Raw genomic sequence first — 26,311 nt, 5'->3', positions numbered from 1 at the left:
TTTAAAAAAAAGAAATGCACAGTGAACTTCAGTTTTTTTTTTACCATCAACCAGTTATTTTGAACACACAATATGTATTTTATCTGTGTCAGCAGCAAGGTAATGACAATAAATAGATAAATCCAGAGCCACAGTCATTCTCCACACAACTCGGAGACACCAAATCAACAATTGATTTATGGCTCGAGGTGTGAATAGGGAGCAGAGGCTGTGTGACCAAATAACCAATTAAAACACAATCACTGGTATGGGAGCTGGGGACCTGGGTCACCTCTCAGGAATCAACATTATTGTATGTTCTCCTAAAACTTTTAAAAAGCACTTTTCAGCAGCAGCTTTCATGGAAATGCAGCGGTTGTCATTTGCATTTAGACTAACTGTCGCTGTGGTTGGTGCTTCAGCTTGAGGCGATACAGTATGAGATCCTGACTAGACCGGTTGTCTTGTTTTCTGCAAAACGTGTTTGACTGAAGCGCTGTAAGTTCAGCGAGTGTACATCAGGAGGTTACAGCATGAAGTGCAGCTTAATAAGGATTACATTTTCTCTATGTGGCTGTCATGGTCACAATGAAATCTAAATCTTCATCTACAGACGGCTAAAATGCTCTTTAGATATAGCATCAAGGAGAAGCTTCAAAGTGGCATTCTACTGCAAAACTGCCGTTTGGAGACTCTGCTTTCTCCTCAAATAGAAATGCCACAACATCACATCTTTTCCATACTGTATGTATCCATTTTGTATTTAAACTAATTTGCTTAAAGCCTTAAATACTTGAACAGCTGCCATTGTGACCACAAGTGACAGTTACAGGAGAATGGTGTAACAGTCTCGTACAAGCAGAGAGGAGTCATGAAGTCAGGATACCGTGTCAGTGAAATGCTTCATACAGCATCAGCTAACATTAGCCGCCATACTGGTTATACTACCAAGTGAGGCTGTAGCAGCAAAACCCCTTAGTGTATTTAAATGAGCAAGAGTGTGTTTTAATTCTCACAAATTAAACTTTCTATTTGTAGGAGGAAGAATATATATTATTGTTTTAAGTTACATATTCGTACATCAAGTGTTTCTCTATAATATTAAATATACATTTCTGTTTTGACAATCAGATAAAAGTATATTTATTAAGAGTTTAACCTTCATAAATGCAGCTAATCTGCTGTAGAGATGCATAAACATGGCATTTTCCAACGGACTCCCCCCCCCCCCCCCCACTTTAAACCAGTGAGAAGAACATAGATCAAACAAATCAAAGAAATACAGAAAATCTCTCATGTAAATAATCAAAACTGACCAAATTTGGCAAAAGAAATGTGTTCATGTAGAGTCTCATTGCTCAGAATAAGGAACCATCGCTCCAACAAAAATTTAATTTCCTCCTTAGAAATCAATTAAGGTAATAAATAGGGTAATTTACTCATATCTTATCTTTTCAAATCAAATTTAGCCTGTTTCTGTGGCAAACCACACTCCTCTGCAGTAACCGTATCACCCCAGCACACAAAATGACGCAGACAATGAAAACCTTTCATGGCTTGTGTATAGCGCCTGCTTACACACACACAGCAGCCTGAACACAATTACGTTCTGCTCAGTTACTGTGGAGGATGAGGTGGATACTTCATCGCTCAGTGTGTTTGTGATCATGTCATTTCTTTGCGTTGCTGTTGGATTCCATTAACCTTGGATTGAACAGGGTGCTCCTGCATGTGTAATTAAAATCTATTATTCATGATGCTTTTAAGAAGTTTTGTCACAAAGCGACATCCACCTCCACCTAATGACTCAGTGATTACGGACCCACAGCAGCATTCCTCACACACACACACACACTCAGCTATAAATTCCCCAGAGGAAACCCACCGACCGCCTCTTTTGGCTCCCCAGAACCAGTGAGCACATGGAGAGAAATGGAAATGTTTCCTGGTTGGTTTTGAATCCAGCCCAGGGATAGAGTGAAACAATCCACAACCACCAAGCAGCGTTGCTCTGAAGTCCACAACAGAAACATTTTTTATTTCTCTCAAAAACCAGAAAACCTTGCAGCTCGTCGCTCAGATTAAACTCTCTCTCTGCCTTCTTTCTAAAGCAGTCAAGTCTGCAGTTTCCTGTTTGTTATTTCACTGGAATTTACAAGTGACCACAAGCATTTTGATTTGAAGCTGTGCTGATCTCATGTGGCCTTGTTGGCGGACTAATGCTGGAGATTTGTTTGCTACAGTTTCTTCTTTCTACAAGAAACATATATCTTGTATTGACTGAGGAAATATGAATAACACTATAGTACCATGTAGTTTTGTTAATAAGGAGAGTTATTCTCAAGTCATATTCATAGTAAAAGCACATGTTTAACACACTTAATGGAATTCTATTGACCATAATTAGAATAATGTGGTCAAAAATATTACATTACATATTACATCCTGTTGGGACAAAGAATATTTATGTTAAGTTTTATGGTAATTTGGCCCGGATTTGCTGAGTTTTCTTATCACGCTGACCCAATGATGGAGCTTGACACCATGTCCGGTTGTATATTTCATAAATACGCACACTGTTGGAAAGACTGATGATCACGATGATTTTTTGGAAAATGTTGAGCAGAGAAATGCCATCAGAAACACGACAATAATATCATATCTTCATGAAAACAACTGCACAAAAAACACAACTTTCACATAAATCATCAAACGTTAGTCCTGTCTTTCTAGATTGACTAAATAATTGAAAGGTGTGACCTCTATCTTTGCAGCTGAGGTCACCCTGACCGTCCTTTCTGTCTCGGAAATCAATGCATGACATTCAAATCTCCAGTTCAACTGATTATAGAGACAAACATTACAGGGCAATAAAGATATGTGCCCTCTGCATCCTGTACATTCTGATACACCCCTTAGACACAGAGATGAATACCCTTATATCACCATGATAGAAATGTAATTCTCTTTTCTCTCATCTCCAACAGCAAGCTGTGCTGTATCTAGATTGTTTTAACCCATGATGAGCCACAGCAGAGTCTGAGGTTCTCAAGAAGAGACTTAATGACCTCTGGATTCAAGGCTTGATACCAAACAGTAATCAGCTGTTTGCAGTCCAGGCCTCGAGGCTTTGAATCGCTCTATCTGCCCTCCGTCTGAGAGGCTTTTTAGATCAACAACACTGTAGGGAGCCAATATTTAGGAATGCAGTGGTCAGGGATGTAATGAAAGAATAATTTGTTTCTTGAAATGTTTCATTGTAAGACAAAAATCAAATAAACACTCATTTTGTCTTCGGCACGGGTTGTTTTATTGATGCTGTGGGGATTGTTCTTCACGCTGAAATCTTTTTTCATGTTTTAAACACACGAGTCGTACACTCTCTGGTACACACGGCTAACGGCACCTTTTTATTTATTCATACAACCGTTGAACTCATTGTGTGCCATCAAAAATGACCCACAATGGTATCATCAAGAGAAAAAGAGCCTTCTTTATTTCTATATGTCATAGTTCTTTATAATTCATTAAATCTTACTTTTGGATTTGATTGATTAGCGCTGCATCAGCTTGATGTTAATTGTGCATGTTGCATACGTGCTTAAACACCTCTCATCACTCACATCCAGACACTGTGTCTATACACACACACACACACACACACACACACACACACACACACACACACACACACACATACACACACACACAGAGCTAATGTGTATAAAGGTATGTGATTTACCATAGAGGCACGTTATGGCCCCAAGATAATAATGTTCTGATCTCCCATAAGAGAAGGTAGTTTATGATATGCAATTTTGCAAGAAAAGTTGCAAAACAAAAAGTTGTAAAATGACGTTTAGGATGATAGTCTGCTTTTAAAGATACGGCGATGTCTGGTTGCCAAGGAAAAACTGAAAAACCCCCTCAGTTCTCACCCCTGTGTGTGTTTTCATGTGTGTGTAACAGAGATCAGTTGAGCGCTCGTGTCGTGTTGTCACCTCCTGAAACAAGCATGAAATTCAGAAAAGCACTTAAACCTCGAGTCACGAAGCAAACAAGTAACACACACACACACACACACACACACACACACACACACACACACACACACACACACACACACACACACACACACACAACCATTGATCATCTCTTTACTCAGTATGCAATATACACTATATTGATATATAGATTGATAGACAGTCGACAGATAACCAATTCATGGTCGATGGACATTTACATGAGAAAATTCTCTGAAAATAAAAAGCCCTCTTCAAGACAAAGCAACACAGCATCACAAAACACTGACTGGTCCATTACACACTAATAGTCAAAGGCTCTGCTTGGTAATAATGAGATCTCAATGTGTCCAGGAGTCATGGAAACAAGATAATACTTGTGGAAACATGGGTAATAATGGGAATGTGTGCCTGTGTCTTTCAGTGCGTGCGAGCTTGTGTGAAATCCTGCAATTAACTGGAGTGTGTGGATGTGTTTGTGCAAGTGTGTGAAAGTAATCCAGAGAGTGTTAGAGATGCTGTTAACACTCATCTGTTGCCATAACAACTGCAGCAACCCCACTGTTAGTGAGTTGGCTCACGGACTGACTGACTGACTGACTGGAGGGCTGGCTGGCTGGTAAGCTAACTTCTCGACTCAGCATCTAAACAACAAGCAAGGTCATTGATTTACTGACAGCAGAACAAACTGCCAGTTTGAAGCGCATATAGTCAATTTTTGACATTTCACAGTAAACAGTTTAACATTTGAGCAGCTGGCTTTTGCAGAGGAGCTTCTCGGAGTGAAAATAACGTACAGACACTATTTTTCTTCTTCTTCTTCTGTATTCTACTATTAAAAGGCAATGGATTGATGTGTATTTTAGTCTACTAAACAGCCCCTCAACACCCAAAGCCTTCAGCATTTCTGGACGGATCTCATCAACCCCTGCGGCTTTGTTTGACTACCTCAGTGACTTCCAACAGGGAAATTGACGATGGTCCCCCATCAGCTTCCAGCTCTGCCTCTACCATAGAGGGTCCCACCCTTGCTGTACACAGCTTGGATGGTTCCCTGCTTCCCCCTCCTGAGGTTCCGGACGGTTTTCCAGAAGCACCTTGGTGCCGACCGAAAGTCCTTCTCTATAGTGTCTCCGAACTTCTCCCACACCCGCTGCTTTGCCTAAAGAGAACCCGACTCAACATTTCTCAGGGAGCTTTTCAGACATCCCTGTGGAGGTTGGGGGCATTGCACCTGAGTGGGCGATGTTCAAACCTCTATTGCTGAAGCTGCAGTGAGGAGCTGTGATCTCAAAGTCTTAGGTACCTCAAGGGGCGGTAACCCTCGAACACCGTGGTGGACCCCGGTGATCAGGGAAGCTGTTCTACTGAAGAAGGAGTCTTTCCGGGTTATGTTATCCGGGAGGACTGCCATGGCAGAGGCAAAGCAGCGGGTGTGGGAGAAGTTCGGAAACACTATGGAGAAGGACTTTCGGTCGGCACCAAGGTGCTTCTGGAAAACCATCCGGAACCACAGGAGGGGGAAGCGGGGAACCATCCAAGCTGTGTACAGCAAGGGTGGGACCCTGCTGACTTTGACTGAGAAGGTTATTGGGCGGTGGAAGGAGCACTTTGAGGAACTCATGAATCTGACTAACATGCCCTCTATGGTAGAGGTAGAGCTGGAAGCTGATGGGGGATCATCGTCAATTTCCCTGATGGAAGTCACTGAGGTAGTCAAACAAAGCCGCAGGGGTTGATGAGATCCGTCCAGAAATGCTGAAGGCTTTGGGTGTTGAGGGGCTGTCTTGGTTGACACGCCTCGTCAACATTGCGTGGAAGTCTGGGACAGTGCCTAGGGGGTGGCAGACCGGGGTGGTGGTTCCCCTATTTAAAAAGAGGGACCAGAGAGTGTGTGCCAACTACAGGGGTATCACACTTCTCAGCCTCCCTGGTTAAGTCTACTCCAAGGTACTGGAAAGTAGGGTTCAGCCGATAGTCGAACTTCTGATTGAAGAGGAACAATGCGGATTCCGTCCTGGTCGTGGAACAACGAACCAACTCTTCACTCTTGCAAGGATCCTGGAGGGGGCCTGGGAGTACACCCAACCAGTCTGCATGTGTTTTGTGGATCTGGAGAAGGTGTATGACCGGGTCCCCCAGGTGATACTGTGGGAGGTGCTGCGGGAGTATGGGGTGAGGGGGTCACTTCTGAGGGCCATCCAATCCCTGTACGCCCAAAGCGAGAGTTGTGTCCGGATACTCGGCAGTAAGTCGGACTCGTTCCCAGTGAATGTTGGCCTCCGCCAGGGCTGCGCTTTATCACCAATCCTGTTTGTGATATTCATGGACAGGATATCGAGGCGTAGTCGTGGATGAGAGGGGTTGCAGTTCGGTGGCCTGAGGATCTCGTCGCTGCTCTTTGCAGATGATGTGGTACTTATGGCATCATCGGTCTGTGACCTTCAGCAGTCACTGGATCGGTTCGCAGCCGAGTGTGAAGCGGTTGGGATGAGGATCAGCTCCTCAAAATCTGAGGCCATGGCTCTCTGCAGGAAACCGGGTAGGGAATGAGCCCTTACCCCAAGTGAAGGAGTTCAAGTACCTCGGGGTCTTGTTCGCGAATGAGGGCACGATGGAGCGAGAGATTGACCGGAGAATCGAAGCAGCGGGGGCGGTACTGCAATCGCTTTACTGCACCGTTGTGACGAAAAGAGAGCTGAGCCAGAAGGCAAAGCTCTCGATCTTCGTTCCTACCCTCACCACAAGTATGAATCAAGGTTTGAAATGAAGGTTTTTGAACATATTTTTTATTTCTCCTTGAAATGTCTGTCCACTTCCTGCCTCACATCTACCTCACTGCATGGAGAAAGAAAAGATGGTGCCGCAGACAATTCAATAAATGTTTGATGAAATGTGCAAACGTCTGTTTAATGGAAAATAAATTATATTAAACTCCAAATGTACACTGTATTGAAATTAAATCTGCTCCATCAGCTTAACAGCTGCTGCAGTCTGGGATCATGTGCATGTGATCAATACAGTTTCATAATTAATACTTTTCAATCTTCTCACTCAGGATTATTTCTATCCCAAATTAGTGAGAAGATTGTATTAAATGCAGTCAGGTTTAAAATGTATGTTTTTCCATGAGCATTACTGTTTTGGCAAGAATACCAGCATTAAAATGTCTAATTTGTTAATGGAGTTTGGCAAACAGATACTCAATCCGTGTGTTCCTTGGTTACCATTGGGTGTATTTTATTTTGATTTATCCCATTAAGTTATAACTTAAACAGATACCAGTATGTCTACTTTATAGACACCATACAATAATGTATTTATATATGCATATGTTTACTGAGAGAATTTATATTTGATTGTTTTTATTTAGAAGTAATTTAGAGGGTCTAATTAACCCAAAGTGTTTTGTATTGTGCAAGAAAAGAGATACACGTTGAAATTAAATTTGATTGCTTTTTTCTCCATGGTGACTAGTGCTATTTTTAGAACATGCCCTGCGGGCGACTAAGTTCCCGCAGGGCACCGCGTTGGCTACCCCTGCGTTACAGTGATGTATGTATTATGAAAAGGAGGTGGTCAATGTATTTATAAATGTTTTGATCTTTATGGGGCAAGCCTGACACCTAGGGGTAAAGATTGCAAACAACATATTAGAGGTTTACAAGCTGCAACCTTCTGTCTACTTCAAGAGAGATATATATTGTTTTAAATTGGCAATTGAGTTATATTGCCCGTACGTATAACAGTTACTAATTGTAAGTTTTACATCTGAAAAATACAGTAGGCCTATATGAGCCCATGACAAGCTACTGATAAGGAGTCTGGTAGGTAAAGGGTTAAGAAGCACAAACTCAAATAATTGGAAAAATACTTTGTTATAAAAATAAAAAAGTTGTATAAGTTAATAATAAGTTGCATGTAGCCTTTGTTTACATGTATCTTGTACAGTTCAATGTTGTCTGTAGCCTATGCTTTGTTATTAGCCTATGTTTTATTTTGTGTTATGTTTGATAGGCTACTTAAATATACGATGTTAAAATGATCATTTCGTCTATGTGATTATTCTGAAATATATATTTATGTAGGCCTATATTATATTTTTAATATGCTTTATTTGCATTTGGCACGAGTGTAACAAAAACGTGTTGCCAAAATGTATTGATGTATTAATTCATAAAATCAAGAAAATTACAGAAAATGAACAATCAAACCCTAACCTCTCCACAAAATAAAAACGTGTACCTTCCCCCCCCCCCTGCTACAATAATGTAACGGCTATATTTGTGACACAGCTACAGCGGAATTGTTGTAATTATGAATCGGGTTGCACGGACACATTTGATGTTACACACTCACCTCGGCCGGTCCAATCAGGAGACAGGTCTCCACGACGTAATTCCGGACATGTGACTAACTGACATGGAGGCCTCCATGCTTACGTCCAAACTGTAACGGCACTCACTGACACCCAGATACTTTTCTTTGTTTTCGTGTTTCTGTAGCTATGAGGTATTTGCTCCGGGTGGGGCACTCGTTTTCCCGCCTTCATGTCCGTTTATGTCACCAAAGTGTTTACAACAACAATGCACATCAACGAAGACTGGTGGTGGACCTTGGGGAGAAGTGAGTTGACTTTCCCAGCTTCCTTTCTCGAACACCTTTAAGATATGATGTTTGCTTCTTGCTAATTGTTTCTGGACCCGCTGTCAAAGTTGCTTTGGTATCCTGACTTTTACTCGAGCTTTTAATCAGACCCGGAACAAAGAACTGGGTTGTGTTGGGTACCCAGAACAAATAGTTACATACTGTATGTCACCTTACTGCATGTGCATATGTCAGTGGTTTTAGTATCTGAGACATGTTGATGTGTTGTGGTCCTGTTCTTGCAGGAAACTTGAGATCTCTACCGGGAGGTTTGCTAGATTTGCTGATGGGTCTGCTGTGGTAAAGGTACAGAACAAATGTCAACAGTTGTTGTTACACGTAGTCTCTTATCAATATTCTTTATTGCACTATATTTCCCTAACATCCCCATGTTGTAATTTCACTGAGCATATACACCATACAAAGTGTGTCCGTCCTAGATTTACATTACCTTTACATTCATAAAGCTTACGTAATTGTTTATTGTTTAACCCACTTCCTCAGGCAACATTTGTTTGTGATGGTTTGGTTAAACAAATTAATTTATGAATATGCACTGTCAATTTTAGGTAATAATGCAGAACCGACACTGAGGCTGTTATTAGTGATATTGTGTTTTACTGTTGTATATTGTCTAATAAATTGTCTGTTAATCAAATTAACACAATCCAGTCGCCACATAATATGGGAATGTGGGGTGTCAGTTAGCCCACTTTACCCAATTAGGTATTTATTTATTTATTTTAATATGTGTATATATCATTTATATTTTTGGTAACCTCTTTCTCTTTTTTTATTTTTAAGCTGGGAGAAACCTCTGTGATGGTGACTGCCGTGAGCAAAACCAAACCATCTCCGTCTCAGTTCATGCCTCTTGTGGTACGTTCTCTAACATTACAGTAACGTTCCCGACCTGTTTTGAGACTGTGACTGCGTAGAGTTTGTCGTTCTCGCTCAGTCTTGTTTTATATTTATAATGTAAATGGATTTGGTAGATGGAAAGTGTTATCCAGCTTGTCACCATTAGTCGTTTTTGACTAGAAACTAGAAAGATGACCTTATGAGACGGGTGACGTTAGTATATGTCCTCTTTGATTGACAGGTGGACTACAGACAGAAAGCAGCTGCTGCAGGTCGAATCCCCACGAACCATTTGAGGCGAGAGCTGGGCATCACGGACAATGAGATCCTCACCAGCAGACTCGTGGGTGAGTTGATAAGAATGTTGTTTATGTGTATTTCTTATATGTGTGCTGATGTTGTACTTAGACTAACAGTTCCTCATGTTTGTGTTGCTCAGACAGATCGATTCGACCGCTGTTCCCTTCTGGTTACTTCTATGATACTCAGGTCAGTACAGTTTGAAGTTGTTCATCGTTATAGTGTTGCTCTTATCTCCTTTTGAACAAAGATGATACTGAAGGAATACTTCACCCACAAAATGATCATGTGTATGTCAATTACTCTCCCTGTGTTCCCTTGAATTTGTAAAAAGAAAACGTTTGCATGTGTTTGTTCTTGTGTCCTGAAGATCCTTTGCAACCTACTGGCAGTTGATGGTGTCAACGATCCAGATGTTCTGGCTATTAATGCAGGTGAGTTACGTCTCAGCGTCCATGTTTTCCACTGAGCTTTGTTTTTCAGATCATTAGCTAAAACAATGTTTTCTTTTGTTAAAGCTTCCGCTGCTCTTGCCCTGTCTGACATCCCCTGGAATGGACCCATAGGTGAGGAACACACTACAGATGTACGCCTATTCACACATATTTTGATTTATTGACCTTAAATTCTGGTTTTCACTCGTCTGTTCCATTTCTATTCCTGGGAAATTGACTAATTGTACGTCTAAAACTAGCTTGGGACTTTTGTTTCTTCAGGGGCTGTGCGTGTGGGCATGGTGGATGGACAGATGCTGATCAACCCCACAAGGGCAGAGATGACTTCCAGCAGTCTTAACCTGATTGTGGCCGGAGCCCCCAGCAGTCAAGTGGGTAAGTTGGCAAACACTATAAAACCCACTGGAGAAGCTCAGACGTTTGTTTACTAAAAACAACTTTAAAGACCAGCGATGACGCAGTCATTTAGTATTACCGTAGTACTTTTGTATGAACATGTCATAATGCTATAAACTAACAGCTGCTTATTAATCAGTTGCAAATCGTTATTACGACACCATAAAGGGAAAATGTTTCACTCCAGATTTTATTTAAACTGATTTGAAAGTGACATTTTATTTCAGTTTGACAAGTTCTTACTTTATTTACTTTGCTTCATGGTCAGCTGTGTAGCAGAGCATCTCACAACTCTTCCTTTAATGTGTCTGCCAGTGATGATTGAGGCGTCGGCTGAGAACGTGCTGCAGCAGGACTTTTGCCATGCAGTCAAGGTGGGAGTCAAACACACCCAGCAGATCATACTAGCCATCCAGCAGCTGGTGCGAGAACAGAAGGTCACCAAGCGCACCCCCGCCAAGATCTTCTCAGCCCCGACTATTGTGGTGGAGCATGTTCGGCAGTAAGACCAATGATGTTCCAGATAAATATCTATATTTAGAATTCATTTACAGAATGATAATTCCATGTCGATGTTTTCAAACGATGATATATATATATATATATATATATATATATATATATATATATATACTACAAAGCGGTGATTTTACTTTAGATGTGAGTAATGTTTTGTTTTTCCTTTCCTTCCCTGCAGATTAGCCTCACATAAGATTTACGCTGTTTTCACCGATTACACTCACGATAAGGTAAAGTCTGACGTCCGTGCCCCAGATGTTCTTTTACCATCTTACTGAGCATTCAGTTTGTTTTGTAAACTAAAGCAGCTCGTTGATTCTCTTCTCTGTGATATGACTGGTTTATGGTATTTCAATAATCTCATCTTGTTTTAGATTTCAAGAGATGAAGCCATCAACAAAGTCCGACTAGAAACTGAAGAGAACGTTAAAGGTAAGTTCATTTTCAGTGTTTCTGCAAAGCATTTTAAGTTAGACGTTTCAAACACTGTTGCAACCCCCCTTCACACAATAAGATGTTTATATTTATTACATTTCTATTCAGTCGGGTCCGTGTATGTGTCTTCATATCTGCCAGCTGAACAGTGTGAATGATGTCTCCCATGTGTAGAACGATTCCCTGAGGCGGAGCCCTTTGAAGTCATTGAATCCTTCAACACTGTGAGCAAAGAAGTCTTCCGCAATTTAGTGCTTAATGAGTACAAGAGGTGAGCACAGCCCGTGTGTGTGTGTGTGTGTGTGTGTGTGTGTGTGTGTGTGTGTGTGTGTGTGTGTGTGTGTGTGTGTGTGTGTGTGTGTGTGTGTGTGTGTGTGTGTGTGTGTGTGTGTGTGTGTGTGTGTGTGTGTACATTCTTACGACACGTTATTTGTAACTGGAGATTAAATAAATAGTCTACATGTTGTAGATGTGACGGGAGGGAGTTGACTGCTCTAAGGAACATTTCTTGCGATGTGGACCTCTTCAAACCGCTGCACGGCTCGGCTCTGTTCCAGAGAGGACAAACACAGGTCGGTACAGAGCAGGAAGGTCCACAGGAGCTGAATTGGAAAGATACAGTGACCAGTGAGGCTCTTGAAAAGACGCTCTAGTCTTTAGTCCTCGTCTTTCTTTGTTTTTTATACAGGTGCTCTGCAGTGTCACGTTTGATTCCCTGGAATCCAGTATCAAAGCAGATATTATCACCACAGCTTTAAGGTAAAGATATTTTAATCTCATTTTAATCCATAACACCACATATTCCCACTATTATCAGGACAGTTCAGCCCTTACTTTCCAAGAACAATACACATCTGTCCATATCTGAATGTCATCACACAGGGTTTTGTCCTGTGTGGCAACTTACCCACGCAGACTAAAAGAAAGTATTTGAAAAGACCATTTAACCCCATATCTTCCTTCATTTCCTGTTTGCAGCGGCGTCAAATCCAAAAACTTCATGCTTCATTATGAGGTGAGTACAAATTAAAATGTCAGTCACAGATTATTATGATTTGATTGTTTTCACGGTGAATTTGAATCAACATCGCCTTTTTAATTTCAGTTCCCTCCATATGCAACTAATGAGATTGGAAAGATGGGAGGCAGCAACAGGAGAGAGCTTGGACATGGTTTGTGTTTACAGCTTCTTGTATTCAGTGTCTGCAAAGACTGTGTGTGTGTGTGTGTGTGTGTGTGTGTGTGTGTGTGTGTGTGTGTGTGTGTGTGTGTGTGTGTGTTCATGTTATGTTCATGTGTGTGTATTCTCAGGGGCTCTGGCTGAGAAAGCTCTGAGATCAATCATTCCTAAAGACTTCCCGTTCACTATCCGGGTCACAGCTGAGGTGCTGGAGTCAAATGGTGAGTGTGGTGTGACACCGTTTTTAAAGTGTAACAAATCCACACAAAATGAGTTCATTGTCTGGCAGGGTTTCTCACACAGGAACATAATAATAATAATAACACAACCTCTGTATCTCCTCAGGATCCTCCTCAATGGCTTCAGCATGTGGAGGCAGCCTTGCTCTCATGGACGCAGGTGGGAACACATGAATTAGCTCTTTTACTCTTGATAACCTTTATTGTGAAATGTTGTGATACTATGTAGCAAATATGTCCCTGTGTCTCCCAGGTGTGCCCATCTCCTCTGCTGTGGCAGGTGTAGCAGTCGGCCTCATCTCCAAGCCCAACCCAGAGAAACCCACTGAGATCCAAGACTACAGACTACTAACGGATATTCTGGTACACGCAGTGCAACTGTAGCTAATGCGTGACCAACCGTTTACAACAACCAAGTGGACGAAACAGGAGTCGTATGTTGAATATGAACTCTTTTGTTTCTTTAAAACAGGGGATAGAGGATTACCTCGGAGACATGGACTTCAAATTGGCAGGAACAAGCAAGGGCATCACCGCTTTACAGGTACTGCCCATTTCCTGTGCTGTGTGAAGATAATTATTAAATAAGACACCTGTCATAAATACATAACGTTTATTAGTTACTATAGGACACGAGGGTCTAAGGATAACGATTATAGATTAGATCTAAATGCTTCTTTATGTTTCGCCCTATGGTCGATATTTCACACTTCTTGCTGTAACCTCCAGGTGGACATGAAGATCCCAGGTTTGCCTCTGAAGGTGGTCATGGAGGCGATCCAACAGGCCACAGGTAAGAAACTGTGAAGCACTAAAGATTTGAAGTGTGAACGTATTTTCGGTGGCTTGATGGCGTTTGTTTCAATCTCATCGTATTCCAGTGGCGAAGAGGGAAATCTTGAGTATCATGAACAAATGTACGGCGAAACCAAGAGAGACGAGGAAAGCGAACGGACCTGTTGTCGGTAAGTTCTGTCTTTGAACATTCGACAGGAAGATGGACAAACGTTTAGGTGCAGATGGGATTAAAGTCTGCTGTGAAAGGTTTGATGATATAACGACTAGTTGAGTTGGATAAGTAGGGACGACAGCTGGAGGTCAGGGCTCGGGAAGACGCTCAGTGTTGCCGTGTTCTGGCAGCTGATGTGTGTGAGTTTTAATCTGTCTCCAGAAAATGTCCGGGTGCCTGTTTCCAGACGAGCACACTTTGTTGGTCCGGGCGGCTACAACCTCCGCAGGCTACAAGCTCAAACAGGTAACGAGTAATCTAACATTCATATTAACCTGAATCGGAACATGACATCTTTGTTACACAATTCAGATCCTGTATGTTCGCTTGGTTTTTCTTCTTGAGGTGTGACAATAAGTCAGGTGGACGAGGAGACTTTCTCTGTGTTCGCTCCAACACCAGGAGCCATGAACGAAGCCCAAGAATTCATCAGCGACATCTGCAAAGATGATGTGAGTCTTACACAAAAGAGTGCCATTGATCTGAACATGAGGCTGGTTGATGTGTGTGTGTGTGTGTGTAAGTTAACGTACTGTACGTGCATGAACACGTGTGTGTATTTGTTTTGCGTTGCAGCAAGAACAGCAGCTGGAGTTTGGCGCTATCTACACTGCCACCATCATTGAGATAAGGTAAAGCAATACGATGGTTTCTGTAAGGCAGTATCTGATGCCAGTCAGTGTGTTCAAACAGCTGATACAGACTTCACCTGCTCTGCTTCAGGGACATTGGTGTGATGGTGAAACTTTATCCCAACATGAGTGCTGTCCTGCTGCACAACTCACAACTGGACCACAAACGGGTCAGTGAACTCTTCTCCGCATGCTGTTGGTCTCTGTGTTTCTGTGAGTGTCACGACTTACAGGTGATTTCTTTGTATCTTCCACTTTTAGATCCGACATCCTAGTGCTCTGGGTTTAGAGGTGGGGCAGGAGATACAGGTACGTGTCAATGACTACATGCTGTGTTGTCAAGAGTAGCCTCCTGTGTTCTGGGCTTATTGTCTCTGACTGGACTTATGTGCTAACAGGTCAAATACTTTGGACGGGACCCAACAGACGGCAGAATGAGACTTTCTCGGAAGGTGCTCCAGTCTCCTGCTGCAACTGTCGTCAAGACAATGAGTGAGAAACAGAGCATCTCCATGGACCCGAGCAACAGCCAGACGACCGCCACCGATTTGTGACTCCCCAACACGATGGCTAGCGTCTGGCTAACGGAGTAGTAGATCGTCACAAACTGAACCGAGTGCCGTGCATAAAGAGTTTCACCCTGCTGTTGCGCAGGTGATGAAACTGCACTGGTGTGAACTACGGCGTCCTGCAGTCATCGCGCTTCAGTTGATCTGCACAAACTGAGAAGAACGCTTGGATAATAACGAGACGCACGTTTTCAAGAATTATAAATCTGTTGTTATTTACAAGCTTCTTCTTCTGTGGTGTCTTGTTTTCAGATTTGCCACCTCAGCTAGCATTGACAGCATCGCGCAGGAAGAGGGTGTTCTTTCAGTTTCTCCCAACAGACAACAGAACAAGAGGTCAATACAACCAATCTGTATACTCCAGGTTGTAGAATATAAAACACGGGTTACACGATAGGATGAAGAAGAAGAAAATGCAATATAATCAAACTGGATAATACATTTATTAAAGAATGAATAATTAAATATATAATAAATTGATCTGAATGTTGTTCTGCGTCAGTTCTGGCAGTGGTCCACACCATTTAGTTTGAAGGCATTAATCTGGAGCACACCTTGGCTCAAATGGGGAAGTACACAAGGGCTTCGTCGCCAATTGTTCTGTCCATGAAGACGACTGCTTGATGCGTGGGGTTCAGCCTCGGTTTGCCACACACGCAGGCTGCACAGCCCTGAGGCTCAGGAAAGTGGGAAATACCGATGTCAGGAGCTGCTGTCTGGATCTGGTCCCCCGCTGGTGCTTTATGTGATAGACTGTAGACTTGCTGTTGCAATTATATGTAAAGCTCTCAACCCTAACCTTGTTTCGGCAATATGCACCAAACTAAGATGTAATCTCCATGGGGTGACTATTGAGACAATTTTAATACAATTAATTACACATACACTCTTCCATTTAGCATATGTTGTGAACAGGAAACAATTTCCTGATTCATTCAAAGAACAGGCCCCTCTACTGTCCAATACTGCATGGAGTAACAGTTGTATAAGAAAGGGAAAGTTCAGCACTTACTGTACTGCAGCGTGGAGGTTTTTTTTATTTTGGGATGCTCAATATCTGAACTAATAAACTGAGGTGGTATTTAAATCCTTTGTGTCTGTTTGGCTTACTGGCAAGTGATGGAAAACATGAATGTCAAGCTCTCTGGTCCTATGTGTTTAGAAATTCATAAAAAAATAATGTGAAGAACTTTTTTTTCAGCAAGAAAGGTTATGGCCGACACTTAATCGAGTCACTTTTATTTATATAAATATTTGACATTTCGGTTTATTTAATATTACAGTTTTAAAAAAAATGTTTTTATGTTGCTTGCCTTTTTTTTACTTTCTCTTACTATGTTTATTAAGTTAAGTTAATTAAGTTATTTACTGTCATGTGCACAATAATTACAGAGAAGCAGTCATTGTCAGCGAACATCTTGGTGCTCTATCTCTCTATCTACAGAGATGTAAACAGCTGTTGAACAGTAAGTAAACATATGTACAGTACAGTGACAGCATATTCCTTATGTTTGTAGCCTATGTGAAAATAAATTACCTGATTCCGCTTCATCCGTCTACATAAAGTCGTCTCCATGTAATTGAGCTGCAGTTACCTTTCTTGCCGCTAGGTGGCGCTTCAGCATTGTGGCGCTGCGGCTCTGCCATTGGACGACGCCGCTCGGAGGAGGAGATCCCGCGGCAGTTAGCCCTTGATTGACGTCGAAGAAGAAAAAGAACACAAGATCGGATTACAAGATGGCGGTCTGTGGACGTTAGCAAGAAGGCCGTTAGAGTTGTTGTGTTCTCTGTGAATTTTACTGTTTGATAAGAGGCCTCCCGTTGAGTTGTTTCACATCGGGGACGTAATATGTTTATGAAATAGCTACTGATACGTTTCACTGCTATTGTGAACTTCACTTAGACGTGCATGTTTTATAACATGCGGGTGGAAACAAAGTTAACAGGTCGAGGGTAGGAAAACACCAGACGGGGTGAGGTGATAGCTTGTTAGCAGCCTGCTAGCCTGCTAGCTCCGACTCGGTTAACCATGTCGGACACTCGGCGGCGAGTGAAAGTATATACGCTAAATGAAGACCGACAGTGGGACGATCGGGGTACCGGACACGTTTCGTCTACGTTTGTTGAACGGCTGAAGGGAATATCGTTATTAGTTCGGGCCGAATCAGACGGTAAGTTCCTAGTTAGCTTAGCCGCATTGACGTTACGTTGGCTAGCGTTAGCACGCTAACTTCTTGTTGTTCGGACAGAATTGGCCACTATGTGTACCTGATTAACTTATAAGGATTGCTTATTTGAATTTGCTACAGCGTTTGGAGACAATTGTTTCTAACTGTTGGAACAACCAGTATCAGCACTGTCCCAAGATAAAAGGCAATAATTTATTAAATAGCTGCTGCTAGCAAGCTCGTTGGTTTAGCAGGCGACGTGATCTCAGTAGCATGGGGGGGCCTTCAAAGTCTAGTCTTAAATGTACAAACTTGCTATTGCTCAGGATAGTAAACCATTATGGGTCCATTCACAGATCACCCCAAAAAATGAATCTCATTTGAATAGGCTAGCGATAATTTAAGTCCTTCTGTTGTTAGTTTCAACTTTGTATTTTTTGCAAAATTGTTTTATTCTGCCTTTCACATTGTCTGCCAAGCGTCAAATGCCCTCTGACCATAAAACAGATCAATTTTCCGTAACCTTCGAGAATAGGTTACATTATCACGTGGTAATCTTTGTTGTGATCATTCGCACTAGCTCGGAAATTAAGTTACCCAAGTATTTGTGTTTTAGGATCTCTACTATTGGAGTCGAAGATAAGCCCGAATACTGCATATCAGAAACAACAGGTAAGAATAGATCCTCTCGAGTCTTGATCAGCTACAAAAGGCATGCATACCTCAGTATTTTCACAATTAAAGTGTGAAACTTATCATTTCAATATGAGACTTGTTGCTGGACAATTACTGCTACAATGATGCAGTGCAGACAATGACAAGTCAGTATCTGGTCTGAGTGTAAACCTGGAAACAAGCGATAGACAGATCACATCATTAGTATTTACAATACCAGTTAACATGGTTTGAGATAATAGATCTGATTGTAGACAAAGTCATTGTATGCATCATTTTAAAGGATGAGAAAAGACATGAAAGTGATTGTATGCAATGTGTGACTTCTCACTCTTTTTGAAGCGTGTTTTGCGAATGTGAGCGTATGCAACTATGTTTGAGTGTGTCCTGTGAATATGATAAGCATTTCTTTGTAAACAGTTTGATGTTTCTTTCTCTTCCTGCCAGGACACACTCATAGTCTGGTCGGAAGCAGATAATTATGACCTTGCCCTAAGTTTCCAGGAAAAGGCGGGCTGCGACGAGATATGGGAGAAGATTTGCCAGGTAAAGTCAGCTCATTTCTTTCACGTTTTGTGCATTCTTTTAAAACATTAGTTTACCGGAGAGTACTCTTCTGGTACTGATATTTAAGTGACACTACCACAAAAAGCAGGAGGCAGTACATTGATACATGCAGTTTAATTCTTCAATTCATATCTACCAACTATTTATTGCCCAGGTTCAAGGCAAGGACCCTGCCCTGGACATCACCCAGGACCCCATTGATGAGTCGGAAGAGGAGCGCTTCGAGGAGATTCCAGAAACAAGCCACCTGGTGGAGCTCCCCCCTTGTGAGCTAAGCCGACTGGAGGAGATCGCTGACCTGGTTACCTCTGTCCTGTCTTCGCCCATCCGGAGGGAAAAACTCGCCCTGGCTCTGATGAGCGAAGGCTACATCAAGAAACTCCTGGGTCTCTTCAGAGTATGTGAGGACCTGGACAACAGGGAAGGTCTACATCACCTCTATGAGATTGTCCGGGGTGTCTTGTTCCTCAACAAAGCGGCCCTCTTTGAGGTGATGTTCTCTGATGACTCTATCATGGATGTGGTGGGGTGCCTTGAGTATGACCCAGCGCTTGTTCAGCCTAAACGGCACCGGGAATTCTTGACCAAGACAGCAAAGTTTAAGGAGGTGATCCCTATCACAGACTCGGAGCTGCGGCAGAAGATCCACCAGACCTACCGGGTGCAGTACATCCAGGACATCATCCTGCCCACGCCCTCTGTTTTTGAGGAGAACTTCCTGTCTACACTCACCTCATTCATCTTCTTCAACAAGGTGGAGATTGTCAGTATGTTGCAGGTAATAATCCAAACCAGGTAATTTATACTATTCTCTAACAAACACCATTTATCAATAAGCTATTCTCTAATGTCGCCAGTTGAACGTGTTGCAGTTGAACATTTCTGCATGCACAGTGTTTTCCTAAATGTATAATCAGTTGCCACTGATTGATTGAAATTAGTTTGCAAGGTGCAAGAGAACCTGCCCTCCCTGTGGTTACAAACAAAATCATATCTCATACTTTATGATAAAGGAATACCTGAATTTCCATAGACATGCTGTCATCGTTTCTGTAGAAAGATGTGTTTGTACATTAAGTTTCGTAATGTGCCGATTTTAAAATATAGAATAATGGAAAGAATAGTTGAAAGCGAATAAATTAAAGTGGATTTGAACATGGATCTTATAGGAGGCAAGTATTTATTTAAACAGGAACCATGCGATACTTTTTATGATGTAAATGATGTTTACATCATGAAAATTATCCATTTATTTATTTTTTTATATATTATTCATTCATTCATTCATTCATTCAAATGTTCAGTATCCACATGATGTATTTTAGGGCTAATGCGTGGCTGTCTATAAGAATCATGGGCTGTCTGTGTTGTTGGAATAGCTCACTTTCTTTATTGTTGTTAGTGCAAAACTTGAATACAAACAAACTATCCAGGATTCAGTTTTGTGTTCCTCTTTTGTTCATCTTTGTATTTGATTTCTTAACACCTGTTTTTCTTGTTCCACAGGAGGACGAGAAGTTCCTAACGGAGGTCTTTGCACAGCTCACAGATGAAGCCACAGAGGACAGTAAAAGGAGAGAGCTCGTAAGTGATGTCTGCTTTCATTTCTGTGCTCAGTATTGCTGTTCTTGTTATATCGATTGATTCTGTCTGTCATGCCATTTCTTTTGCAAGAGTTAAACATTCACTGACCGTTTTCTGTAATGATTTAGTTGTGAATGACCTCTTGTGTATTGTCTTGTAATCCAACAGCTGTGGTAACATTATTCATTCGATAGTGTAGGCGCTCACTGAGTGAAAAAGGAAATAATTCATTCTATTGGTCAGTGCCGTCATTAACTCTTTTGAAAAGTTTCTCACCCAGAAATACATTCTCCCACTGCTGTACAATATCACAAATGAAACGATGCTTGGAGAAAACATTTTTGTCAATGACCTTTTACTGTTTGCTTTAATCTGTCAAATTCTGATCAACTGTTCCGTCTTTTTGTTTTTCTCTGCTCAGGTGAACTTTGTCAAGGAATTCTGTGCTTTTTCACAAACGTTGCAGCCACAAAACAGGGATGCTTTCTTCAAAACTCTGGCAAATCTAGGCATTTTACCTGCTCTTGAAATAGTGATGGTATGTAGTCATGTGTAATTGATGGATGATTGTATTTACTGTTTTATTCCAGGGGCACGGCAGACACTAATGTCTACTGCACATATCCCACAGGGACAATAAAGCCTTTCTTATCTTATGTTCTGGGCGTGGCATGAATGTACATATGTAAGTTGCAGTGAATACAACAGTTCCTTGGTTTAACATACTCCACATTTGTTTTGTTTTTGCCTACGAACGATCAAACTGGGGAAACACAGTGTTGAATTCTCTCTCTTGTTCTGGTCTTGACTCTGTATTTTTCTCCTGTTCAGGGAATGGATGACCTGCAGGTTAGGGCAGCTGCTACAGACATTTTCTCTTACCTGGTGGAATTCAGCCCCTCCATGGTCAGGGAGTTTGTCATGCAGGAACCACAGCAGACAGACGACGTAAGCATCTAAACATCACTTTCAACAAGCGTGCTTGCACTTCTTAGATGGCAGGGAATTGTTTAGTTCAGCACAGGATTGCATTTGTAAAGCTGTTTGATACTTGTATCAAATGTTTTAATACGTAGTGATGTACAAACATACCCTCGACAGTATTTCCCTGATACATGTTTTTTGTATCTCTGTGCTGCATCAATTTTACAAACAATATTCATGTGCACAAATAAGTGCACATGGCAAACGCCTCCTCCTGAGCACTTAGTAATTGAGGTGAACTTTAAATATCAAATGAGCTTTTTAAATCCTGTGCGATTGTGAGCACCTTTGCTTTTCTCGAGGCTTTGACCTATAAAATATAAAATGTAAAATAAAAAAGTGGTTGGACGAGAGGCCTACATCGTTGGACCAAAACTTCATCTCATACTGTGTGTTTTCTTTTGTTTACAGGATGTCCTGCTGATAAACGTTGTGATCAAGCAGATGATTTGTGACTCTGACCCAGAGTTGGGAGGGGCTGTCCAGCTCATGGGTCTGCTCAGGACGCTCATTGACCCTGAGAACATGCTTGCTTCCACCAACGTAAGCAGAACCAACACACCAAGAATGGTATTGGTGACCATCTATAAAATTGCCTATTCATAGCCAGGATCATATCATATCTTACATTTTATTTTATTATTATGTTGCCCCCAGACACATTGCAAACCTTTTTACTTCGTCCAACGCTAGAACATCAACAGTCTTCTTGTCGTCTGTTTCCTTTTAGAAAACTGAGAAGACAGAATTTCTGAGTTTCTTCTACAAGTACTGCATGCATGTCCTTACTGCTCCTCTGCTGGCCAACACTGCACATGACAAAATCTCAAAAGGTGAGCTGGGGACGGAGGCTTCATAAGCTGATATGATTCAGACTGTAAGATCAACAGAATTTGATTGATTATATTGTGTCATGGCCTTTTAGATCTGCAGGAGGGATCCGCTAAGATCACCCCGGTCTGTCCAGGTGGGTGTTATATGACTCGACCTCAAAATCATGTCATAGTTTACTGGAAAATCTTAGTCTTGGATTTTCCTCTTTCACCAGTCCCCGCCAGAAACGGGTGAAACGTGACAAAATACCTTTTCTACATCATGAACCGTTAAAATAACATGCAATACATACTTCTGTATTCTAGGATTGCGCACACATGCTTTTAAATTGAATAATAATAAAAATGTGTGGGCTTGAGTTTGGAAAAATAGCTGTAAGGTATAGTCTGCAGCTTTGAAAATGTTGCATTGCTTATTCGCTTTTTTATTTTTTTTAACTTTGTGTAGACAACTTCCAGACAGCTCAGCTGCTGGCACTGATCCTGGAGCTCCTGACCTTCTGTGTTGAACACCACACCTATCACATCAAGACCTACATCATGAACAAAGACCTGCTCAGGAGAGTGCTGGTGCTCATGAACTCGAAACACACCTTCCTTGCTCTTTGTAAGTTCACACACACACACACACACACACACACACACACACACACACACACACACCTTCCTTTGTTCCTGTGCGTCCCAGCTCACACCAGTGAAGACGCCCGCAAAAGCAAACCGCTTAATCTTTACTAAGTTGTTGTCTGTTTTTTTCCAAGGCGCCCTGCGTTTCATGCGCAGGATCATTGGTTTGAAGGACGAGTACTACAACCGCTACATCATCAAAGGGAACCTGTTTGAGCCCGTCATTAATGCCCTGCTGGACAACGGCACCCGATACAACCTCCTCAACTCAGCCATCATAGAGCTCTTTGAGTTCATTAAAGTGGTGCGTATCCACACAAAACATGCCTTAATGAAAAATGTTCCTTAGTATAGTGGCACTCGAAGGGGATTGCCTGTTATTTTCCACCATTTTTTCTCTTTCCAGGAGGACGTCAAGTCTCTCATAGCTCACATTGTGGATAACTTCTACAAAGCACTTGAATCCATTGAGTATGTCCAGACTTTCAAGGGCCTGAAGGGCCGGTACGAGCAGGAGAAAGACCGGCAGAGTCAGAGACTCAACAGGTCAGTAGACTAGTAGTAATGTTATTGTGCATATTCCCAGTTCCCCTTGCTACCCCGTACGTGAAGGTAGATAATCGTACTTCATGAAGAAAATGTTTCCCTGTAGATATCGCAGAGATGCACGGTCGTTGGACGAGGATGAGGAGTTGTGGTTCAATGACGACGATGATGATGACGAAGGAGAGGCTGTGGAGAAGAGCCGAATGGAGGACGACTTCTCTGACAGCTACGGCAAGTACATGGAAGCCAAAAAAGGTAAGCTGCTCTGGTATTGCTCCATGTCTCGGTTCCCCCCCCCCCAGATTGCAACAGCCCTTCGAAGTTTGATGTTTAAAGTCTCTGTTACTGCAGGAGCTGCCAACGGAGCTAATGGTGCCAACAATAACGGGAAAGCTGCTGTAATCCCACCTGCCTCGCCGTCCGTCACTCCAAACAACAGTTCAACTTCCTCCGTCAAAACAGTCGCTCTTCCAGCCACACCAGTAGTGAAGGTATTGACAAATGTGTTTCTCCCTCGTGTGCAAATGAGAAGTAATTCTGATGAGACGAGAAGCAGCTGCTGAGAAACCGTAAAGATTTAGATCCTTGTGCTTATTACTATGTGGGCATTGTTTTTCAATCTTCCTGTTGTCTCTCGTCCTGTTTCTCTTAGACCGCTCTGGTTGGTTTGGTGGATTACCCTGATGATGAAGATGAGGAAGAAGAAGAGGAGGAGGAAGAGCAGAGTCCAAGGAAGCGGCCCCGCCTGAGCTCTTAAGGCTAATTGTCCTCTGTTTGGTCGTAGTGGACGGACTCTGAGTCCCTCCCATCCTCCCTCCTCTGGTCGTCTCATTGGTCCTTGGCCTGCCTGCGCCACCTGTCAGTCTCACTGAGCAGACGGGGAAAGACGAGCTCCCACCTCACCCAGTCCTTTCTGATCTCTGCTCCTCCTTTCTCCTCCGTGGAAGGAGATGGAGAGCTTCTCTTTTTGGAAAGAAAGACAAATCGGTCTGTTCCTTCAGCCTGTTGATTTTACCTCTTCCTTTTACCAACAGCCTCCTCGAGGAGATCCCAAAACTTATTGACGCTTTTCAAACTCATCCCTCCTCTCTTCCATAACTCTCCTGCTCCCCCAGTTTTGACCTCCTCCTCCTGAACAACTTTCTCCTCCTCATCCACCATCCTACGTACTGACCAGAGAGGCTGCGGTGGAAGTAACGGTGCCAAGGCGGTTTCCAACTCTGCTCTGTTGCTATAGCAACAGGAGCGAGGAAGCTGCGGTACTACAGCAACCCCACAGGAACCCTCACATGTCCTCAATTTGAACTCTCCCTTCCATCCTTCTCGAACCTGAACCAATGAGCTCCAGAGACAGAGGACGCAGAACACAACCAGCCAGTGTATGAACTGTTCAGCGGGCCAGTCAGGCTAGCAGGACTAGCCGTCATAGTTATAGAAAGCTTGACTGGCTGAAGCAGTGTATGCAGCCCTGCCACAGAGCTGATGAATTTTGTCGGGGATAGCAGGATCTAGGCAACATAGAAGAAGGAAATGACACGTTGAGAGACGAGGGAGGTCACAAATGACAAAATGTACCAGGATGAAAACTCAGCAGTAATGAGGCTTAGATCCAGAGGAGCACGACTCAATCCTACAAAAGCCATGGCGTCAGTTTGGCCAAGGCACATACAAAACACACGACGACGTCTCACACACACACACACACACACACAGACACACAGACACACACACAGACACACACACACACACAGGACTGCGTTAGCCAGAAATCCTGTATTTCATGACTTTGTTAAAAAGTACTGTACAGATGTTTTTTTTCTTTCTTTTTAATCATTTTTCCCTGATCTGATTTTCAAAGGGGAGAGAGATACCTACCGACCTGTGTATTTTTGTTGTTGTTGCACAAAAGGTGGGGTCACTGTTCACCCTTTCAGTCCAGTTTATTTGATTCAATGTAAAATGCAGAGAAGTTGCAAATGCTGGTTTTAAAAACGTATTAAAACTGCAGTAAAGTCATTTTTGCAGCCAATATTTTGAGGATGTCTGGAGTTTTGTATTTTAGTGGATTTAAGAATTTAGTGGCCTCATTATGATGCACACAAAGCCCAGTTTTTTTTGTTTTAACTGGGTGATGACCTGAGCTGTCGGTGTGCTTAGAGTAGATTTAGTGCACACTCTTGTTTCAGGAGGTTGGAGACTTGGCACCCTTCTCTCAGACAGATCTCAGGTTCAGAGTTCAACTTGCATCAGACACAAAAAGCTACCCACCACGTCTGTGCACTGCAACACTGCTAGCTGGTGAAACATCTTGCATTTATTACTGAATGAAGAATGATTTTAGAGAGCTACAATGGGCTTTTATCCCGGTTTTAATGTCCAGAATGTGACCTAAAAACAACTCTGCAGATCGGAAATAAGTTGTTTTAATACCGTTTAATTCAAACTCCGTGATTTGGATGAGCTGTTTTTATTAGTTATGATAAAAATGATTTAACCCAAGAGTTGCAGTGCAGTTTTAGAATCAAACCGTGTTTAAGTGGAGTATTTCTGACGAGGACACACAGATTTGACAAGTCAATGAGACATTTTATTGTCTGTTTGAAACATTTCCCGTGTTGCATCTTCTCTCCTGGTGTCACCACAAGCACACTGAGGCAGAGGGAGGGAATCTAAATTTGCTTAAAATGCCAGATCACACAGAATTCAGTCTAGAACGTCTGAGCCATGAGCAGCAGGGTAGGAGCTCAAGTAAAATTATTGCCAATGTGCTTTTCAGGAGTTCAGCAGTACATGAACCGCCAATTGTCTTTCCTCCTGTCTGTTAGCGTCACCCAACAATGACTGTTTTTGCTCGCCCTTGATGAATTTGTACCAAGTGCATTTACTACCACTATTCATTCTTAACATTTGTATGAATTTATTTGATAAGTTTTGAAATTAAATGTGACCCTGACATTGAACTTGTGAATCTAGCTTTGTTTTAATAGTTTACCGATTTGGCAATTATTAATTTCTAACAGATTCTGAATAATCCTTTTGGGTCTAGATGGTTGTATTTAGATCAAATCTCCCAAACGGCAATTT

General features: G+C 42.2%; 2 protein-coding genes across 7 annotated transcripts; both read left to right on the top strand.

The window, feature by feature from the left end:
* Nucleotides 1-8,370: 8,370 nt before the first annotated feature.
* On the top strand, nt 8,371-15,469 carry pnpt1 (polyribonucleotide nucleotidyltransferase 1). The gene is made up of 28 exons (XM_029449215.1): nt 8,371-8,627; nt 8,894-8,954; nt 9,453-9,527; nt 9,751-9,856; nt 9,949-9,998; nt 10,180-10,243; nt 10,328-10,375; nt 10,526-10,639; nt 10,976-11,162; nt 11,358-11,409; nt 11,554-11,611; nt 11,789-11,885; nt 12,084-12,186; nt 12,303-12,373; nt 12,593-12,629; nt 12,720-12,786; nt 12,926-13,015; nt 13,140-13,193; nt 13,287-13,396; nt 13,506-13,577; nt 13,763-13,826; nt 13,915-13,998; nt 14,205-14,288; nt 14,388-14,494; nt 14,619-14,674; nt 14,766-14,844; nt 14,936-14,983; nt 15,073-15,469. Exons 1-28 carry the CDS (start codon nt 8,509-8,511, stop codon nt 15,226-15,228), a joined length of 2,313 nt encoding a protein of 770 aa, XP_029305075.1. The 5' UTR covers nt 8,371-8,508; the 3' UTR covers nt 15,229-15,469.
* Nucleotides 15,470-16,944: 1,475 nt separating this feature from the next.
* ppp4r3b (protein phosphatase 4, regulatory subunit 3B) lies at nt 16,945-26,187 on the top strand. 6 transcript variants are annotated; one of them, XM_029449289.1, is made up of 16 exons: nt 16,945-17,414; nt 18,028-18,083; nt 18,534-18,632; nt 18,808-19,431; nt 20,160-20,237; nt 20,659-20,775; nt 21,069-21,185; nt 21,633-21,791; nt 21,952-22,054; nt 22,147-22,188; nt 22,503-22,661; nt 22,816-22,985; nt 23,088-23,227; nt 23,334-23,482; nt 23,564-23,718; nt 23,880-26,187. In XM_029449289.1, exons 1-16 carry the CDS (start codon nt 17,273-17,275, stop codon nt 23,982-23,984), a joined length of 2,415 nt encoding a protein of 804 aa, XP_029305149.1. In that variant the 5' UTR covers nt 16,945-17,272; the 3' UTR covers nt 23,985-26,187. The 6 variants fall into 6 exon arrangements, with proteins under 6 accessions (XP_029305149.1, XP_029305155.1, XP_029305154.1 ...); XM_029449293.1 differs by having other exon boundaries at nt 16,946-17,414; nt 21,633-21,764; nt 23,579-23,718; XM_029449292.1 differs by having other exon boundaries at nt 16,946-17,414; nt 21,633-21,764.
* Nucleotides 26,188-26,311: the final 124 nt, after the last annotated feature.

This window comes from Cottoperca gobio, chromosome 15, assembly GCF_900634415.1.
Source record: "Cottoperca gobio chromosome 15, fCotGob3.1, whole genome shotgun sequence".
Taxonomy (NCBI): domain Eukaryota; kingdom Metazoa; phylum Chordata; class Actinopteri; order Perciformes; family Bovichtidae; genus Cottoperca; species Cottoperca gobio.
This window is presented reverse-complemented; position numbering and strand designations above follow the sequence as displayed.

Excerpts from the sequence above, each read along its gene's own strand:
- pnpt1 (XM_029449215.1), top strand. The coding sequence starts at position 8,509 with ATGAGGTATTTGCTCCGGGTGGGGCACTCGTTTTCCCGCCTTCATGTC. Across the intron at positions 11,410-11,553 it reads CCGATTACACTCACGATAAG|ATTTCAAGAGATGAAGCCAT; the intron begins GTAAAGTCTGAC and ends ATCTTGTTTTAG. Across the intron at positions 14,845-14,935 it reads CACAACTGGACCACAAACGG|ATCCGACATCCTAGTGCTCT; the intron begins GTCAGTGAACTC and ends TTCCACTTTTAG.
- ppp4r3b (XM_029449289.1), top strand. The coding sequence starts at position 17,273 with ATGTCGGACACTCGGCGGCGAGTGAAAGTATATACGCTAAATGAAGAC. Across the intron at positions 18,084-18,533 it reads CTGCATATCAGAAACAACAG|GACACACTCATAGTCTGGTC; the intron begins GTAAGAATAGAT and ends TCTTCCTGCCAG. Across the intron at positions 22,986-23,087 it reads TCTTTGAGTTCATTAAAGTG|GAGGACGTCAAGTCTCTCAT; the intron begins GTGCGTATCCAC and ends TTCTCTTTCCAG.